The 20277-nt window shown below is 51.6% G+C and overlaps 1 protein-coding gene across 1 annotated transcript in view; it reads right to left on the reverse strand.

The window, feature by feature from the left end:
- B4GALT5 (beta-1,4-galactosyltransferase 5) overlaps positions 1-20277 on the reverse strand; it is a 33719-nt gene that overhangs the window by 4602 nt on the left and 8840 nt on the right. Inside the window, exons 2-8 of the mRNA XM_085079612.1 lie at positions 6147-6281; positions 3437-3550; positions 2532-2656; positions 1994-2110; positions 1037-1224; positions 694-816; positions 177-278 (exon numbers count right to left, since the gene is read on the reverse strand). Of these exons, the coding sequence (XP_084935738.1) occupies positions 177-278; positions 694-816; positions 1037-1224; positions 1994-2110; positions 2532-2656; positions 3437-3550; positions 6147-6281 (904 nt within the window). The remainder of the gene's footprint in view (positions 1-176; positions 279-693; positions 817-1036; positions 1225-1993; positions 2111-2531; positions 2657-3436; positions 3551-6146; positions 6282-20277) is intronic.

Consider the following 20277-nt stretch of genomic DNA (forward strand, 5'->3'; position numbering starts at 1 on the left):
GCAGAGTACAAAATGCAGGGATGGAGGAATCCTGGCAACACTCTGCCTCCATCTCCCTGCAGTTACTTTCTTTCAAGAGTTCAGGCTGTTACTGCCCTCAAACAGCTGCAGGGAACCTCCTACATGGTACAGACTCTTTGTGAAGGGCTTTAAGATTCTTTAAAAAATTTACTTGCCTTCCTAGGAACTGCACTTCTCCCCGATGATGGTGAGGAATTGATTTGTATTTCCCTGTGTCTCCTTCTGGTCGAGTCACTGAGTAGCCTGCATACTGTACTCTGCATTTGGAAGGGGAGAAATAAAATAAAATAAACAAAAAATAATCACCCGTTGTGTTTGCGGTGCTGGAAGTGCTCCCAGGGCTGCACAGTCAGAGCTCCTGGGGCTCTGGCCGTAGCTCGGCCTTGCCACCCACAGAGAAGCCACACAAACCTCCCCCTGCAGCCGGGGCTCAGGGCTGTCACACAGCACTCGGCACCTCGGAACCCTGCTCAGCTGTGTGGGATGCTGTGCACAGAGCCAGCAGTTTCCCAACCAGCACTTCTCTGCTTCCCATCCACTGCCTGCACAGGCTGGAACAGCCCCTATTCCCACTGAGCCACTGCAGCCAGCCCTGAAGGTGACAACTGTCCCCCCAGAGCACGTGCCAGGCTCAGCTCAGAGAACCACCACCAGGGCCTGGGGAGTCTGTACCTGTTCCAGAGGTCGTCATCCTCACCACCCCAGCCCCAGAAGGCGTTAGGGAATCCGTTGATCTTCTGGAACTGCTTGACAGTCAGGCCACTCACCCCTCCAAAGAACTCGTTGTATGGGAGCCTGAGGGGGAGAGAAGGGTCAGGGCAGAACCCACTGGCTCTTCCGCCTGCCGTGGCAAAGCCTAAGCCCTGAGGATGCTCTCTGCTATTCCCTCTCACGTTCCCTTTGCACAAAGCCTGAGAACAAACCCAGATGCATTCTCTGCCTTAAAAAGAAATAAATTAAATCTAACATTGGCTCCTTAGCAGTTATGGCAGCAGGGAGGAAGAACAGTGCTTACAGGTACATGTACTTATCCAGCTTGGCTGCAAAGTGCCTCGGCATCTGTCCACACCCATAGTAGTTACGGTCGTTCTCTGGTATGTGGTCCACATCGTGAAAGATGAGGCAATCCCAGTCCAAGTCCTTCATTGCTTCCCGAAAGCCAACGTTGAAGAGCATGGCACGATTAAAGGGTTGGTTTCCAGCCTAGCAGGGAGAAAGTCCTTTCTCAAGGGGCGTCCTTACAGTTCATGCTCTGTGTGTGTTCTCAGCCCTGTCTAGAAAACTAGAGGGCAACCAGCTCCCACATGGGCACCATGAAAGGAGTGATGTATTGAAGTCTAGTGGGATCAACCAACACCGAAATATTCAACTTACAGTGCAGGAGCAAAAATAAAGATGCTGAAGCCTTGTTACTCAGACACTTGAAAAAAACCCCAATTTTGATCAATCTTTTAAGCTAGAGCTAAATATGGAGCCACATTTACTGGGTGGATGAAGCCAAACAGCTGAAGTGAGAGGTCCACATACACATCAAATGATAGTCATGTTCTACATGAAATACCTAACTCTGGTTAGGACATTCCTGTGCCTAGGGGATGCTGCCTGGAACTACAGCAGGGATATACAAAAAACTGCAGCATTGTCTGAACTGCAAATACCTGGTCCAAAGCTTTTTAAAAAAACAAACAAAAAAAAAAACCTCCTACAAAACAGAATTAAAAAAATAAAACAACACCACAAATCCCCAGATCTCTATTTTTCAGATAAAACCAGTCATTTATGGGCACATCTCTTAGCTGTTACACTTTTAGACACAACAGGACAACTTACACAGTGCAACATGACCCCTACACCTGCCACATCAAAGAGATGTGATCTGTCAGGGACACTCCTCGGGACAGGGCAGAGCTGCACTTGTGGCACTGGCAGACTCATTTTGAGGGCAGTGTGTCTGTGCCCCATGCTCACTCACTTGTTCCACGACGTAGAAGGCGAACTGTAAACGTTGCCGCTGCAGCATGGGAATGAGGTGTCTGAAGAGGACAGGAAGATGCTCATATCGATTGCGGAATGGGATCAGGATCGCCACCTGATGAGGAGAGGACATGGTTGTCACTGCACTGCACCCGCTGCTGACCCCACGCTGGGGAGCACAACTGGCTGGTGTGGGGCTATAAGAGCAGGACCCTGAAACCCTTCCAACTCCCAAAACATGGATTTCCTATTCACTTTTTAAGCAATTGTTGCTTTGGAAAAATTCAATGTCATCTTGAGTGGAAGGGAGACTTGCAGTGCCCCCTCTTCACCTCTGCCCAGCACTGGGGACACTAAAGCAGCCCTTGAGTTCACTGTTTCTTCCCTGGGCACTGCATTCCCACACTTCAGAGCTCTTCACATCATTGCTCTGAAGATGCAGCACAGCAGAGATGCTCCCATTAACATCTCCTCACCACCTGCCCAGGACTCCCTGTCCCCCTGCACTGAGCAGGGGCTGCCCAGCTCCCAGTTACCTTCCAGCGAGGCAGGCAGTCACTCGGCTTCCAGTGCCCTCCCAGCTTGATAGAAGGGTCTTTAGAGAAGAACTGGTGGATATCCTCCATGGTGATCTCACTCATATTTACATCGATGGGGCCCTCTGCAAAGTGGGGGAAGCAGCAGGGGGTGAGGAGCTGCTGTGGTCCTGGGGCAGCACTTTGCTGCATCCCTGCCCTCCATCCCCAGCACTCAACTTCTTTTCCCCAGCACCAGGAAAACCAGTTAGATGCTGCTGATGTAACACCTCTGTCTCTTCAGCCTTTGTGGCTGCAGTTATCCATGATAGCCCCACGCCAGCTGGGGTAGCCCTCTACTCCTCCCTGCATGTTTCCAGCAGACTAAACACCCCACCTCAGCAGAGAGCATTCCTCCCCTATGGAAACATTTGCCCTCAAAAGCCCAATTTTCCACCTGAGGATGGCTTTGGTGGAAGCATTTCTCCCAGCTCCAGCTCCCTGGGGGTGTGCAGCCCATCTCCCACAGCAGCCCTGACACAGCTGTCCCTGGCACAGCTCGGAGCTGGGACTGGCAGCACTGCCGAGGCACAAGGGAGCCACCCTGCCGCCACTGCCCCTGGAAAAGGGCTGGCAGAGTCTTTTCACCGGCTCCCAGCACACAATCCCTCTTTTGTTTGTGTTTGCCAAGCGATGGGCTCCTGCTTCAGCAGGGAAACATGCCTCCGACACAGCAGGGATTAATTCCTGAGGGTGGGTAAACAATGATTTCCCAGGAGCAGTTGAGCTCTAAACAGCACTCCCATTCATCCCTAGGTGCCTGGCAGGGAAAGGTGCAACGATGGTGACACTGGGAATGCCACCATGGGCCCTCCAAAGCCATGGAGAGCAGGAGAGGGGCACAGGGCTGTCAGGATGCTACTCACTCATAGAAGGGAGCCTCTCAGGACAAGTGTTGTTGGGGAAGTAGGTAAAGTCTTCAGGAAGAAACGTTGTGGCTTGCAGAAAGGTGTCATTGTGGCTCAGATCAAGAGGATAATCTGGGAAATGGGAAAAAAAAAGAAAAAAAAAATTTCACCCAAGCTGTAGGTCTGCTATTTCCAGCCACCTCCCCATGCCACTGTGAACAGACTCCAAAGTCAACCGCAGCTGAGGATGTCCCCAACAGAACTTGCTCTAGCCTTTGACCCAGCTGGGTGCTCATCCCCGTCCTGGGACAGGTGGCTGCAGAAGCCCCAGCTGCCTTAGCACCACATCAAAGAAACCTTTGCATTTTCTGGCCAAAGGAGGAATTTTGAGCATCACCCTTAGGTATCACAAAGGAGCACACAGATCTTGAAAGGAAAAGCTACCACTGCCTTGTTCCTGGACCATGGCACAGCAAGAGGGGAAAGCAGGTCCTTTCCCACCAGGAGGGAGGGAAGTACCCAAGCAGATCCCAATGCCAGCTAGGACTGTCAGTGCAGTACACTACACAGGGCAATCCTGCCGGGAATCCTCCTCAAAGAATCAATAAAAACTATCACATTACACACAGACTTCCCTCTGCTTCACACTGTGCAAGAGCAGAGGAGCCCCTGTGCCCCAGCAGTCACAGCAGTGCCCAGCACCTCTCCAGCCTCCCCATTCCCTGCATCCTTTAACCTCCCAAGCAACTCCCTCCAGCCTGGTACACCCGTACATGTTTTATGGAGGTTTTCCACTGAGAAAAGTAATTTGCTGTGTCATGCTAGTACTTACCGTCATGTCACTAATATTGTTTATCCACAAGTAAACAGTATCCAAACCATTGAAAAACTCAAGATGGGCTGTAAACAGAACCTAAGGGCTTTTCAAGTACGAGAGATGTTATTTTGGATGTTTAATACTGTTCCAAATTTCCATAAGCAGTTTTCCCTGTAAACTCCCATTACCAGAGCACACCCTCAGTACTCAGCCCAGGTGACAGCCCACAGTGAAGCTCAACTGACCTGTTTTGCACCTTTGCTCAACTACACCTGCCTTTGCACCAAAAAAAGGCTGCCTTTTTTGCTGGCTCCCTCCCTGCAGCCCTATCAGGCAAGTTTTCTCTCCCAGCTGTCACACAGCCTCATTGCCCACAGCAGTCACCAGGCAGTGACACCCACCCAGGCACCCAAAATCAGCCAGGGAGGGAAGGTTCTGATCCCAGTATTAATGCAGTCCTTGTGGCCACAGCACCAACTGGTTTGCAGACATCACCACCATCCATCCTGCATCTGCTCTGACCTGCCTGCCAGGAAAGGTCACCCCAGGACAGTGCACAGTGCTTGTATGTGCTAAAACTGTCCTCATGGCTGGAGCTCTCAGGGAAGGACAGGTGTCCTCATGTGCCTGTGCAGCTGGGCCTGCTATGAGGTTCAAGCAAAGCCCAATATTGCAGCAGCAGCACCACTGGTATCAGTGGCACTAATGTAGTCACCACTTCTCTGCCTCCTGCAGGAGCACACAGGTTTTAGGATCACTTGAAGCCCCCCAGGCCAGGACCTCAGCAGGATGAAGGCTCTCACCACCACAAGCAGCAGCAATGGAGCGTCTAACCCTCCTTCCCTCGGGGGATCAGCCACTTCCTCACCCTGCCTCTGCTTTACTTGATGTTTCCAGTCTCGAAAATAGCCCAGGGTGGCTGCCCTAGCTGGCTCCATGCACGAGAGGAAGTGAGCCAGGGTGTTCATCTCCTGTGTAAGTCAATAATTCCTCTCCCATCCCCATCCCGGGCACAGCTGAACTGGTGGCTGCACCTCAGTGGGCTGGGCAGCAAGGACACAGCTCATACTTCTGCTAATCTTGCCTTGTAAAACTGTCAACCCCTGCTGCTGAACCCTGGTGGGCAAGGAGCTGAGCTGAGCTCCCCACACCCCATGGCAGCCTGATGCCAACAGCAGCAGTATGAGGATGCAGGGATGTGCCAGCAGAGAGGGGACAGGCTGGGTGTCACCTCACCCTGGCTCACGCACAGCCACAGGCAGCTCTGCTTCACTGTACCTTATCCACACCACAACCCATAACCCTGTTCACTGACATGGGGATGATGAAGAGGCAGGGAGGGAGAGCCTACGCTCCACTCCCTGCATCCTGTCCAAAGTTCATTAGATTATTTGTGGCAGATCTCCAGCCAAGTCATCTTGGTTCATCCTTGCACAGGAAGAGTGAAGCTTACGAGCACAGGCCTCTCCACGTGCACAGAGCCAGGGCGCTGCACAGGCGCATGCCTGGGAAGGTATTTTTTAAATATGAAACCTGATCCTTGCAATGAATTTGAAAGTGTTTACCCTCCGACTGGTTGAAGCTACAAGTTGAATTCCTGGAGAGCAAAGAGGTTTTCAGCTCAAATCCCACCATTTCAGACCTTTCAAGATTTTCACACCTTCTACAAGTTAGAAGCATTTGAACTTTTTATATATATAAAGAAATAAATACAGTTTTTATATATTGACAGTATTTCTATGTATATTGGGTATTTTTATATTACATATCTATTTCTATATATAAAAATAAAAGTGGCAGACAATTAATCAAAGCTTCCACCTTGCATTTACCAGCATAAATTAATTCCTTCCACTTAATTTTCAATGACAATGGAACCTTTAATCAAAATTACAATTATTCAAGACGTACCTGAGTCATTCACACTGCTGTTCCTCTTGGCATAGGCACTGCGGACCACCTGCTCATACACCTGAGCTCCTATAGTTCGCATGTTCTCACGGATCATGATGCCTTGGGCTTGCATCATGAAGAGGTAGGTGTTCACTGCAAGGGAGAAAAAAGAGGAATATTTCCATGAGCATCAGCTTTTGTAGAGAAAAGAAATCAGGGTCTTTTGGAAGCATTCCCAGCCTCCTGCTTGATTTCAGCTCCCTCCCGCCAGGAGGATCCCTGGGTTGCACGTGCTGTGGGAAGGGCAGGGAGTTGGGAAGTGGAGGTGTAAGGCACATTTGGAAACCCGGCTGGTTGACAAGGGGGACAAACCCAGCCAAACCTGACAACCAGGCTGCAAGACAGCACTGCAGCTGAAACAACAGCACGTTTTGCTGTTTAATTAGGAAGGTTTAATTAGGAAATATCATTATAGCAGGAAACCAAGCTGCGTGCCTGGAGAAGGGCAGTCATTCCAGACTGCAGCACCGATGGCTGACACTGGCCTTGCAGAGGCACCCCAGAGGGCACCACAGAAAGCATCTCCACCCCAGGCTCCAAGCCCTGGCACAGCACAACAGGGGTAGGCAGCAGCACAAACCCTGGCTGGCTCCCCAGGGCAGCCCCCCAACCATGTTTGTTCCCCCTCTCCTCTCCTGCTGACCCTGTGCCCTGGCACAGCTCAGGCTGAGCCTTATTAGGTTTCAGTTTAAGCTGACACCAAACTGGCAGGACCAGGCCCCAAAGCAAACAGCAGCTCTCATGGGACAGCAAGACGGCCACCGACAGGGACAGCAGGACAGCCACCGAGCATAGCACAGCAACCCTTGCCAGCACTGCTGTGCCAGCCACAGCCCCCTTGCTGTACTGTTAGGCTTAAGAATGAAGTGGAAAATAAATAAAATCTTGATGTGAAGATACCCAGAAGGGGTAACCTAGAAGGCCTATTCTGCACTATTAATTTAAAAAAACAGGTTAAAAGACACTCTAGGAGGGATGAAGAGGGCACTGGACCAAGGAAACAACAGAGATCCTGCTCAGAGGAGGGCAGCAGCCGACGCAATGTCTCCAGGAAACATCCATACCAGACAGGTCATTCCTACAGCAGGCGTATCAGCCTGAAACCAGCAGCTCCCAGTGCCAGGAAGGTACAGTCATGGCTGGAGTCACCAGGAGCACAGGTTGGATATTGCACTGGAGAGCAGAGATCCCCCACCCCGGGGTACACACACCCTGCACGCTGCCCTGTCCCCCCTCTGCACCCACACAGAGGCAGCTCCGCAAAGGCTGCCCAGATGCATTTCCCAATCCCAACTGTATTTTGTTTTCACACAGTAAAGTAAATATTTGCAAAGGGGATGGAGCCCCACGTCGTGCCCAGAGCCCAGCGCCATGCCCGGCTGCTGCCTGTGCCCAGCCTGTCTCTGAGCCATGGGGAATCACCAGATTTTCAACAAGAAGGGGGTCAGCTGCATTAAGTGCTTAGCAACTAGATGTCTTGAAATGCAATTTAAAATGTCCATTTCCAGCCCCTCTCTTCCCATACACATACCCTTTGCAGTGGAGTCAGTGATGGCACCATAAGCCAGTGGTTGCAGCAGAAATGAGCAGGAGCTGGCTCAGCCAAAGCTGCCCCCAAACCCTCTTGGCTCACCTGCCTGTTCTGAGGCCAGCTCGGGAACCCAGAGTGACTGCCAGGCCAGCTGGTGACAGCTACAGCATAAACATGAGCTCTGGAGCAGTTTCTCAGCAAGGTACCCCTGTTGCAATGACAGCAAGAGGTACCAAGTGCTGCTCCTCCTCAGAATGACAGGGAATTTGCTTGAACAGATGCCCAGGGATAAGGCTCAAGGAAAAGCTGGTGTTTTGATATGGCACCACAGGCCAGAAACAAAAGTGGCTGAAATTCCCCATGCAAAGCCTTACACCCAGCACCAAAACCTTCATAAGCCCACACTCATCAGCTTGGAGTTCAGCACAAAATGGCATCACCTCCCAGCACCAGCAGTCCAGCCCCAGCATCTCTCCCCAGAACAGCCCCAGCTTTGCCAGGCAGCTGCCCACCAGGATTTATGGAAATGGGAGTTCCTGCAGGAGCTGGCATAAACAGGCTCTTCGGGGTTAGCAGTGCACAGAGAGCGATGCAGTCAGGCTGGTGGAACCTGGAGGTGTAGGGCAGGAGGCACAGGGCTACCCCAGCCTGAGCTGCCCGTGCAGGTTGCCCAGATGACCACAAGCTTTTCCTTCAGCTTATCAGTCCAGTCGCAGCCCTGCCTTGGCTGCAAAGGTGACATGTTAAGGGTTGGTGCTGGGGGCATTTGGCCCTCAAGGCTGTGTCCTGCCCCAGTGACAGCATCCTGCTGCTGGCACAAAGCTCTACCAGGAGGCAGCACCAAGTAGTGCATCCAGCCATGGGAACAGCATCCTCCAGAGCCAGCAGAGCATGAACTGTGCAGGAGAGCAGTCCTGCAGCCTCTTCACAGCCACCAGCAAATAGCAAGGGTCAGGGACTGCCAGCACCCCTCCCAAAAATGCAAAGGCTACTCAAGAGTCAGGCAGAGCTTCTCTCCTCCTCACAGAGCAATGGGGAGCTGAAGCCACTCAGCTGAGCTGTTTGTTGGGCCCAGGCTGCTGCTAAGGAAGGGATAGCTAGTCTGCACCTTCCAGCCCACACGGAGCTGGGCCAGCGGCGAGAAACAACTTGCTGATGCTGATCGAGTAATTTCACCTTCTACTTCATTATGCTTTGACTTACTGGGTAAAGCAGAGCCAGGTTTGGTGAACCATGAAAGAACAGGAGAGACAAATCAGCATCCAATGCCTGGTTAATTTGAGGAAGAGGGAGGTTTGTCGGGCGCAGAGAAAGCGCCGTTTGTTCCCTGAGCGGCGGCAGACGGAGCAGAGCTTGCCACAGCCACATGACACGGCTGGCTGGGCCGGCCTGCTCCGAGCTGCAGCAGAAATCCTGAGCAGACTGTCACAGCAGCCACCATCCCAGGGGAGTGCAGGCAGGAACAACACCAGCTTTGTGTCAGGCAGCAGTTGCCTTTTCACATATTAACCCCTTGAAGCAGATGATTGAGGAGATACCTGGCTAAGGATGAGCTGTGCCATCAACATGCCAAACATCCAACATCAAGAGGCCCCATGACCACACTGGCCCAGGGACCAGAGCCCCTTCTCCTACCCCCAACACAAACTGCCTGCACGAGATAAGCTTCACAAACACCATGTTCATCCAGAACACGCAATTCATTCGGGTCAGAAAATCGGATTTAAACACATTATTGCAAACATTTTGCTCCCTGTGCACACTCGGTGCTTAGATCAGCTCTGGGGGCTGCCGTGGCCAGGGCTGGGTCTGTACCAACATTTGGGAATCACTGTACTGATCTCAAACCTCTTTCCTCCTCCACTTCCTGCCCTTTTGATGAGCAAATTAGCCATGTTTTAAATTTATTAAGCCTGACCTGGCTGACCCTACAGAGCCCAGGGCCCCTGCACCCGAGAGGTATTTCCCAGAGCCAGGGTGCTGGAGATGCTGATCAGCCCTGAGCAATCACTGCTGCAGACACAGGCTTGTGGTGGGCTTGGCCTGAGATGTGGTTCAGCCAGAAAACAATTCTCCCTGTTGTGATATATTGCTAATCTCATCACACAGGATGATCTCGAAAATTACATCGGCCTTCTGCCTTTCTTCCCTTTGAGCATGCGGCACTTCAGAGCACACACGGAGCGATAACAGCCTGGCTACAGCCACTGGGCAGCTGGACAAGGACAGGAGAGTGATGGGAGAGGGAAGTTGTCCCTTTCTCTAATAATTTCCAGCAAACCCTCACTGCACACCGAGAAAACGAGGAAAATTTAAGAATCCATTTGCCCAAATAACTGCTTGAAGATTATTCTTGTTGGTTCATTAAAGGACAAGTCAACCCTGCTGTGATTTAAACACATGGAAAACTCAACAGCTTGTCACCAGCTGGAGCAGAGGCACATGGCTGCACCCCAGGGCATGGCACCCCTCGGGACGCTGCACCCTAACCTCTCTGCTCACAAGCAAACAGGGAGAGCAAGTGCTCACTCAAACCAGGAGTGGATGCAACATCAGCCACGGAGGTAAAGTCCAATTATATAAATGAGCACTGAAGCCTTCCTGTAATCATTTCTCTGTTAGTATTTTTGGAGCACTTCTAATCAAGAAACAGCTGACTCTCTCATGGAAAATTAGTTTCATTGTGATGATATGTACTAGAAGAGGCAACAGGGTAATTTGCAGCTTGGGAGCTGATTTGGAAGAGGACTGAGTGTGATCCATGCCAGCCACCAACACAGGAAGGGAACAGACCTAACATGTCTCACTCCTGACCCTGACACACTTCCGCCACCTGCGGAAAGGACCTTCCTGCAGCATCCCCCTGCTCAGGGGACAGCAGGGTACCCCGGGCTGGGAGAGACAGCCACTGGGGGCTGGGGTCAGGAAGAGGGGCCAAGGGGCTCACAACAGCCCTGCATGCCTGCTGCAGTATCAGTGCCCAGCACGGCAGCCAGGCTTTCCTGAGGAAGGAGCCAGTCTTCCTCTGCTTTGAGATGTCTGTCACATTCAGCATTTTTCCCATTCATTAGTCCACTCATGCTGCAGAAGCACACAGGGGCTGTTTGAGTTATCATGGTCTCACTGCTATGTGCAGCCTTCTCCTGCTGGCAAGCCCCATCCCAGCAAGGGCAACCCCTGCCAGCCCCTGGAGCCCACATTTCAATCAGCACAGTGGCAAACCAATGCACCACCAGAGAAACTGCTGCTGAACACTCTGGCAGATGCTTGGAGTGGGCACAGTGTGCCCAGCAGAGCTTGTGGGACACCTCACATGGGAGATGCAGCAGCCACTTGGAAGGCATGAGGGTCCTGCTGGCAGCAGGGGGGTGCTCAGGTCACCTCATCATCCTGCCAGGGCTGGGAGATCCTGCCTGCTGCAGACACCTCCTGCAGGGCCCAGAGACAGTGAAACCAGCAGAGTCATGTCTACATTAAGCCTTTTGCTAAGCTCTCCCAGCAGATCCCCAGCATCAATCCAGCTCCATTAGCATTAGCAATACAAAGGGGTTTAATCAAACTAAGCCTCTAAGGCACTGATAGACAGCTACGATAGTCTTAACTCATAAATAGCCCAACTAGGAAAAGTAGCAGCATCCCAGCATAATACACCATGAGACCTCTGTCTCTATTAGCTCTCCAGTGGCACCGTATTCCCCAGACATGCTGAGTTCCAGAACAATTAAACAAGAGGTTCCTATTAGTTTTAGAGAATTTAATATTAATGCCATCACTGTTACTTAGCCCTTTGCCGCTAAATAGCACAGGAAGGAATAATTTGATACATTAAATGGTGTAAAAATTAACAGTGCAGCAGCAGCACTGAGCTGGTAATTACAAACCACTTGTCCCCAAAATTGGCAAGTCGGCAGCTTGCACGTGCACAGAGCAAGCAGGAAGATGGGAGGCTAAAGTGACACTCGGTCAAAACCTGAATATGGGAAATTTTTATCTGAACTGTTTCACAGAAAAATGACACTGGGGAAGCCTCAGCAAGGGGAGGAAAATCTATATTATTCTAAGAGACCCTAATTTTTTCACTTACACATTTAAAGTGGCAACTTCTCTTTGCAATCCCACAGGTGCCTGCACTAAGGTGTTTGTGCCACTCACTCTAAAGAGCACTGCACTCGTTGTAGGATACCCAGCAAGAGGAGCACAACATTCTCTGCAAACATGGGAAAACTCAGAAGGCCAAGGAACTCATAGAGCATCTACAGCGCCAAGGCACCCTGGGAGGAGCTCTGCACCCCAACAGCAGGCAAGGCTGGTGGTGGCATTGAGCCCCAGGTGACCCAGGTGCAGTCATACAGAATCCAGCTCCATGCAGGGGGGAAAACCAGGAGAACACAGTTTACCTGTGCACCAGGGCAGTAGTGCCAAGGATGACTGTAAAATCACATGGGGCTTTGCAAATCCCACGAGCAATCCAGACCTCTGCTGCAGCTCCTCTCTGCGAGGAGGGGCACAGTGACACGTGCAGGCTGGAGCACAGAGCATAACAAGCATTTGCCCAAGTTAAATATTACCCTTCCTTGAGAGATTCAGACTCTCCTACTTTAATTGCTGCTCAGGAGATGCAATTGCACACGACTGCATGTCCTGTTTATTTTCCATCCCCATCTCCAGCCAGTCTGCTCTCCCCATCCTGCTCCCTTCAGCAGGGTCAGCACAAAGGCTCCCCAGGAGCAGAGCATCCGCTGGCAGCAGATTGCGGTGCGGGCAGCAAGCAGAGCACAAACGTGCAGCTCTCACACTGCACACGAAATGCACAATCAAAGGCTCTTCAGCAGGCGCTGACATGGACACCGACCCGACCTCCGGGCTGGCAGCACCGGCTGCTGCTAAACAGCAAACATTTACACTTCCAAACACTCAGCTGAACAAAGCTCAGCGTTTGCTCCTTCGGTTCATTAGGAGACAAAGGGGTGGGAATTCCTGCATCCTGGACACCCTCTTGAAGTGTCAGGAATCCCAGTGCCTGAGCCCAATGCTCATGTAGGATCAGTATGAACAAACAGAGGCGAGAGCTTTGTTAAGAAAAATAATAAATAAGAATTAAGTGACTGGGCAAGCAAGGGAGAGGAAAAACAGGCAGATCCTCCCCAGTACTGCCCTTGAAGAGGGACGGCAGTGTAGGACATGTGCTGCTTGGGACAAGTCCTCATCCCCCAGGCTGTGGGAATTGGCACAGCTGCAGGAGACAAAGAAAATCCTCTGCTGCAGGCAGCCCACCAACCTGGGCATCCTGCTCAAACAGGCAATCATAGACATGCAGGAAAATGGGGACAGGTGGAGTGGTGCTGCCTAGGAAATGCAGTCAATAGGGAGTTTTACCAGTGCTGTCCAGTTGAAGCAACCTTGAATACAGTCAGACCACAGCAGAGAAAAAGAGACATGTAGGATTTGGATTTAAATATTCCTGTACACATCACACACCAGTTAAATAGATTTTGGAATCATTGATTTGTTAGTCTTCCAAATTAGGAGATTATACTCCTTGGCGAGTATGAAATTGTCAAAAAACAACCTAAGAGTCATGGATTTACTCATTCAGTTCACACAATGCAAAGTGCACAGTCTGGAGCTTTAACACCACGACGTTGATGGAGAAAAAGAGAACAGGTTCTGTTGTTTAGTCTATTCTCCCCCATAAAAACCAAAGACCTGATTTTTCAAGCATGTTTTACAAGTTCAGCGTGGCTGAACAAAAAGGGTTATCACATGTACAGCCTCATGCCTGCTGCAAGGGAGCTGTTCCAAGGGGGGGTCCGAGAGGCTGTTCCAGGTCAGTGGTTTGCCTCTCACACCAGACTGGACCATCCCAGCTCTGAGGCGTGAGGAGCTCTCCTGCCCAGCTGGCACACTGGAACACACGGCAGGATCTGTGCTCTCAGCATCCAGGACAGCTCCTCGCTTAATTCAGCGACACCCGCGGCACATCTTCCACTGCCATTTATGGCTAAAGCATGGTCCAGCGTGTCCTATTTACATCCTGTCTCCAAAAAAACTAGCACGGGGAAAGCCCTACTGCCAGCCTAGCTCACCCACGATGCACGTCCCAGGGGACGTGCTCCTTGCCACGGGAATGAACGGCAGAACCCAAGGCAGGGATGCTCACTCCTGTGGAGGGCTGGCCTGTGCCAAGCCTGTCCCCGCCTCCGACCTCAGCAGGACAGGAATCACCGGTGGGGACACCCCAGCAGCCAGCAGGGCGGGGCACGGCAGGGGCAGAGTGCAACGTTCTGCCTGTGCTCACCCGGGGCACACCCAGGCACTTCCAGGACTGCCCTGCTCAGCAGGACATGGCCATGGCCACCTACAGGAGCAGCAGCCTCTCCTCTGACCCAAACCTGCCGCTTCCACCCTCGCTGGGGCTAAAAAGCCCAGAGACAGGTCACACTGCAATACAGCAGCCAGTAACTGCTTGTGGGAATAGAGCATCTTGACCTGCCTCACCCTGACAGTAGAAAGGCTGCTTTGCAGCAAGCATGATTTGCACCATGGAAACCAAGGAGAGATCCCTCTGTAGCAATACCCCAACTGTCCCTATTGTGGTTTCTCTTATGTACATTGCCAGGTCCTGGGAAAGCAGCCATCCCAGCAGCCAGGAAAGGAGAATAGCCACAGCCCCACCTCCACACTATGCATCTGCCTGGCTTGCCAGCCCTTTCAACTCCTAAAAAATTCTCCAAGCTGGAATTCTTCAATCACGTGGGATGATTGTTGTCTGAGATTTTCAAAGGCAGCAGCTCAGAGCTCCCTGCCAAGGGTACTCTCACCATGCAGTGCCATTTAAGACCCACAGCAGCTTGGCCTCCACACTCAGATTAGAGAGTTGTTCTTGTCTGCAATAATTAAAGGCAACACTGTGAATGGCCTCTCCAGCTGCTGTGTTTTATGAGAAGCAAAAAAGCTATCAGAGAGAGGGTGTAACTTTGAACTTCCAACACACAGACCATTACCTATGGGATTTTGTAAGAGCTCTGATATCCTAAGACATTTATTAGCTTTGTTATGAGCTATGTGACCTTGGCATACATAATATTTTTATATTATTTTCTTCTGCCTGACAAGCAAACTGGTAATACAGCTGCTGTAAATAAATTAACCGATTCTATTATTAATGTAGGGAATGACTTCACTGGAAAAAAATCATCCCTCAATCTATCAACTTATTTAACACCTAAGAGATTGTCCATCAAATCACAGCCTGTGTGATGCCTTCCTATGCGTCAGCAGAAAAGCAATAGCATGAGTCTGTCTGGGATGCCATGAGCAGGGGAAAAGAAAAAACCCTTCCTTCCATCACCCCACAGACCTGTGCTGTCAGTGCCCTTTGGGACCACACTCCAGGGCTCAGCACACACAGACCTGTGCAGGGACAGGGCTGTGCCTCACGGCTTCCCCCCAGCATCGCCCTTCTCCCCTGCTTCTGCTGTCTTGTCCCTCCTTCCCAGACGTGGCCAACATTTGCCAACAGTGTGGCCATGTTGGCGCCAGGCACAGGAAAACCCTAAACCTTTTTGTGGGAAGGGGAAATAAAATGCCCTGGCATCAGAGAGCAGATTTGCACCGCCCTGTACCACAGCAGCACACTCAGAGCTGTGCCTAAGCACCACCATTAAGTTACACATTAATCCCAGATAAGCAGCCACAAGGCTATTGAGCCAGCGAGCTCAGCAAGGGATAAGCACTTCCACAGCCCCAAGCTGCAACCGACTGGGGCTCACGGGACATCACCGACTGAGAGGGACAAAGGACAGGAAGCTCATGGCCCCAGACTCTCACCCCACCAGGCTCTGTTGGGTTTGTACAAACAGGGAAGAACCTGCAGCAAGTTCAGCAGAGGCTGTGGAGATGTGGCACTGTGCGCACAGTACCCTGCCTGTCCCTCTGTGGGCAGGAGCAGCTATTGCTGCCTCCTCCTGCCCTGAGCCACCAGCACTCATGTGGCTCTGAATTGCTTGGGGAGGGATGACCACACACAGGGCCACATCAGGGAATAGCAAACACCCTTTTCCTCCTTTCCTCTCCCCCACTGAAACATCTTTAAGCTCCTCGCACACAGCAGCAACTGGAGTTTCCTTAAGAGAGTTGAGTGTCTGCTGAGGGATCTGACGACTCGTTCATTGATACAGGGCAGAGGGGGGAAAAATAATGAAGTAATTAATTCCAGCCTGTCTGCAGCCAGAAGTCAAGCTCTGCAAACACGAGTCACACATACAGCTACCTTGGAAAAGCTGAACATGTCAGGAGCAGGAGGCCAGTGCTGCCAGGGGGAACAACCAGAGGAGCTGAGCAGGCAGTGAGGGCAGAACTCCTCTGGGCCAGGGCAGCCCTGAGGGGCGCCAGGAAGGAGCTGGTTGGGGCTGGTGTCCCACAGACCCTGCCCTCATCAACTTCTACAACTCCCTGCCACAGTGATGCAGCAGCCCACCCTCCTCCTCCTCCTCCCCACCAAAGCACCAGCCATTCCCTCCACACTGGATAACGAGATTTTAGATTACACCAGTTTATCCACTCAAGTTACCCAATTTGTGCAGGTTGCGTTTGCTTCCCCGAAGTATTACAGCTAAAGGCTATCCTCCCCCACACGGCTGAGCCGTGGCAGATATAAATACTGTGTTGCTCTCTGGAAGCATCCCACTGGGGATTTGTGACCCCCTCCCCAGCCAGGAGTGGACACCCCACCTGCAAAGGGAGGCAGCAGGGGAAGGGCAGTTTGGGGGAAAGGCTCAGTGTCAATACCTGCCATGAGCTCTACTCTGCCACTAGCTTTCTGCAGAGCAGCAGCAAATCAGACAATTCCTATGTTTACTGGTGGTTTTTCTTTTCTAATTAGGTGAAAGCAGAGTTAACCTAGAGCACCCTGGAGCTGGGCAGCCCCCACCCCCCTTCCTGCTGCAGCTCCCTCCATCTGCCCTTGCCCTACGGCCCTTCCCAACCCGATGCACAGAACAACCAGCCCTGGAGCTGCCTCACAGGGCCAGGTACCAGCAGAGACCCTGCTGCTGCAGCCTAGAAACTGTCAGACCATTTGGCACAGCCCAAGACACCAGAAAGCCGGGCTGACGGGGTGATTGCACACTAGCAAACCTGCCCAAAACACAAAGGGATGCTTGACCAATCCTTGCCTGTAATTACATATACAAGTCAGGGCAGGAAGATGCATAATGGATCTGGACTGGAAGAGAACTCAGGCAGCACTTTACTTGCAGGTTTGATTAGCAATAAATTAAACATGGAACACTTTACACCCAGCTGTCACACAAGATGCTCTGCCAGCCCCACACCAGGGCTCAGGCCACATCCAGGAGAGATGGGGCAGCCAGGACAAAGGGCCCACAGCACAGGCAGGATGTGACAGAGCATGTCCATGCATTTGCTCCAGAGTTATTCCCACTGTAGCAGGCAGTGAGGCAAAACCAAGGAGGTCTGAGAGGCAGAGGGGAGAGATGTTTGCAAAGTCCCAGCACTGCTTTAGGAAAAGGGAAAGAGCAGGGATGCTGTGGGGAGCACCTGCTGCTGCCTGAGAACAGCCTGGCTCTCAAAGCAGAAGCTGCCCATATCCATCTCCTCCAGCCAAGCCTTTTGGTTCAGGTATTTTCAGTTCTACAGGTAGTGCTCAGTCACACTTACAGAGCAGGAGAGCTTGTGACCTATGTTTGCCCCCCTTGCATCAAATGGCAGCAAGACAGAGGTTGGTTCCTGGAATTAAACTTCTTTTAAGAAAAAGAAAAGACTATTTGAATAACCAGTGTATTTTCAACAGCTTGCTCAGCTGGGCCACCTCACTGCACACAGTTGAAGTGGCACAGAGCAAGCTCACAGCTCACAGACATGGGGAGAGAGCCCCCCAGGGCACTAACACACCTCTTGTGGCAAAAACCCCAACCCTCAGGAAAGAGACACCACACACCTTGGACAATGCACTTGCCCTGCCACTCCAGGCAGACCCTGACAAGCACAACCGCTTCTAACTGGAAAGTAATTTTAAACTTGCCTCAATATCTGCCTACAGGGACAATTCCAAACCATAGGGTCCCCCTGCACAACCAAGGCCACAGCAAGGAGCAAGTGCCTCTGGGCTGGCAGCAGCAAGGAGCATCCTCTGCTTTGCTCCTCTGCAACCAGCACCAGCTCCTCTGCCGCCACAGCCAAAGTCCTGCAGGTCAACGCTGCCGTGGGGACCAGGAGAAGGGGAGCAGAGACCCTTGTGAGCTCCAGTGCTGCTGACAGCCACAGCAGGGGACTGCTGCATGAGCAGTAGCAGGGCTCCCTGCATGAGCAGTAGATGGTCTGACCTCTGCTGCAGAGCCACAAAAGCTCACAAGTGTCACAGCTGCTTTTCTAGAAGGTGGAAGCCTGACTGCCAAATGCCAGAGCACCTCACTCAGCTGTCAGCATGAAGCTTTTATTTATCTGGAAACACAGTTGCAAGCTGAAAGCTAGCAAAGGAAGCCTTTTCCCTGAAATCCTTCATGATGGTCAACGACTAATAACATTCTCATACTCCTACCTCCCCATCACCTCAGACTTCTCCAATCTGGTTTTGCATTTGGTCACTGCTGCCGTCAAACTTGTCTGCTGAACTTCCTGGCTTCTTCGAAAGCAAGGCTTGCCACACAGGCTGAGGAATATTCCCGCTCAATAGCTGGTCTCCAGGCAAGGGCTTTGATCCATTCCAAATAAGGCAATCAGCTTAGCCCTTGATTAAATACATAGCATAATCCACCTAAATCTTGTTAGCCGAGAAGCAAGTTGCTCGTCTCACCAGTTGTAGGTGGCACTGTGTGTCACCACGGGGCAAGCGGGGCTGTGGCAGGATGAAGGTGTCCCTTGGGCCACATCCTGGGCAGGCAGAAGCACTGGGGCAGCTGGTGACCACAGCAAGGCCACTCCAGCAAGCCTTTGTGGACTCAAGATGCAGAAGTTAATGGCATCCTTTTTCCCCTGTAACATGCAAAAAGCACCCACAGAAGGCACTTGCCCCCTCTCAGCTGGCAGGTATAGAGAGGGTGCCCCCAGGGCACTGGGCACCCAACAGCCAGCAAAGCCCTAAAACAAAAAAAAAAACCAGGAAAAGAGAAATCATTGACCCAGAGCAAGGGTGCCAGTCTGCAGTGTGGAAGGAAGATGCGCTGCAGCTTTTGGGGGAATTTCACACCACAGCAGTTTCCCCTACCTTGGGAGGAATGAATCAGTAGGCCAGCACAGGATGGTGCTGAGGGGGAAGCACACCATGACAAGGGCAACTACTCCCCTGCCAGTCAGGAGCCTGGCCTGGGCGAGATGCAGCCAGGACATCAGCCTCACACACCCCCCTCCATCTGCTCTGGCCAACTCCTCCAGCTGAGTGCAGGGAAAAGTAGCACCACTTCCCTCTTGGGTCCCAGGCCCCTCTGCACTCCCCAGAGCAGACACCAGTGTGGCTGTACACATGCTCATGACATCCCCAACAGCAGGACACAGGGAATGAGGCAGATTGGGAAGTCTGGCAAAAGGAAACCTTCCTTCCCCAGGTGAGCCCCATTCTTCTCCTGCTTGGCTCTGGGATAATATTTACAGGTGAGTCGTTCAAAGCCCACCAAGGCAGAGCCCTGAGCAGGGGAGCACTATGAGGATGCTGTTTCCCAGCACTGAGGCTGTGTGTTCCCACTCCCCACCAGTGAGTACCCCAGCATCCACTCCCACCCGAGGTTATGCTGGGACAGCAGACAGGAGAGATCAGCTTCCGAGATTACAGTGCAGGTATTATTTAAGTCATTAGAAGACAAATTCCCTGAAATGTGCTATTGCTCCCTATTTCCTTTCAGGTTTCAGATCCAGCAGGTGGGGAGCAGCTCTGCATGGAGGTGACCCACTGGGTGCTAATCCCAACCCAGAGGCAGAAGCCCTGCAAATCTCTGTTCCATGCTGCATTAGCAACTCCAATGCTTTCTGCAGCAGCCAGGCACATTTCAACAGTACTGGAAGGATTTTAAGTTAATTTAACCCCATTAACACATTATATGGCTTCTGTCATCCCAATTACCCTAAAAAGCCCAGGTATAGATCTTGAGGGGAGTGCAGGGAGGAAGAAAAAATAATTATTTAAAAATTGGTCAGGAGGGGAAAAAAAGAAAGCAAGCCTTGGACACACTCCCAAAACACAGTTTCAGGCAGATGAGGAAAAAACTTCACAGGATTTCAAACAAAAGAAATTTAAAAAGCAGCCAACAGAGGCAATATCTGCTTTCACCAAACACAAGCTAGGAAGGCTGAGCAGAGCTCAGCTCGCCAGTCACCAGCTGGTGTAACAGGAATCAGGTTTTTGGCACGGGGATCCTTCCCCCAAGCCGGGCAAGGGAACAGGCTGCCCGCAGAGGAGCTGGGATGATAAATGACAGCAGTTGAGCACTGCAGGGGCATTTCACCGCTTCAGAGGTTGCTGCTATAACAATCTTCTCTGACTCAGCAGCTGAAAGGGACGCTGGGAAGGAAGCAGCATAAAAAAAAAAAAAAAAAAGTCATGCA

The sequence above is a fragment of the Lichenostomus cassidix genome, chromosome 20, assembly GCF_008360975.1.
Source record: "Lichenostomus cassidix isolate B80296 chromosome 20, HeHo_3.0, whole genome shotgun sequence".
Classification (NCBI taxonomy): Eukaryota; Metazoa; Chordata; class Aves; order Passeriformes; family Meliphagidae; genus Lichenostomus; species Lichenostomus cassidix.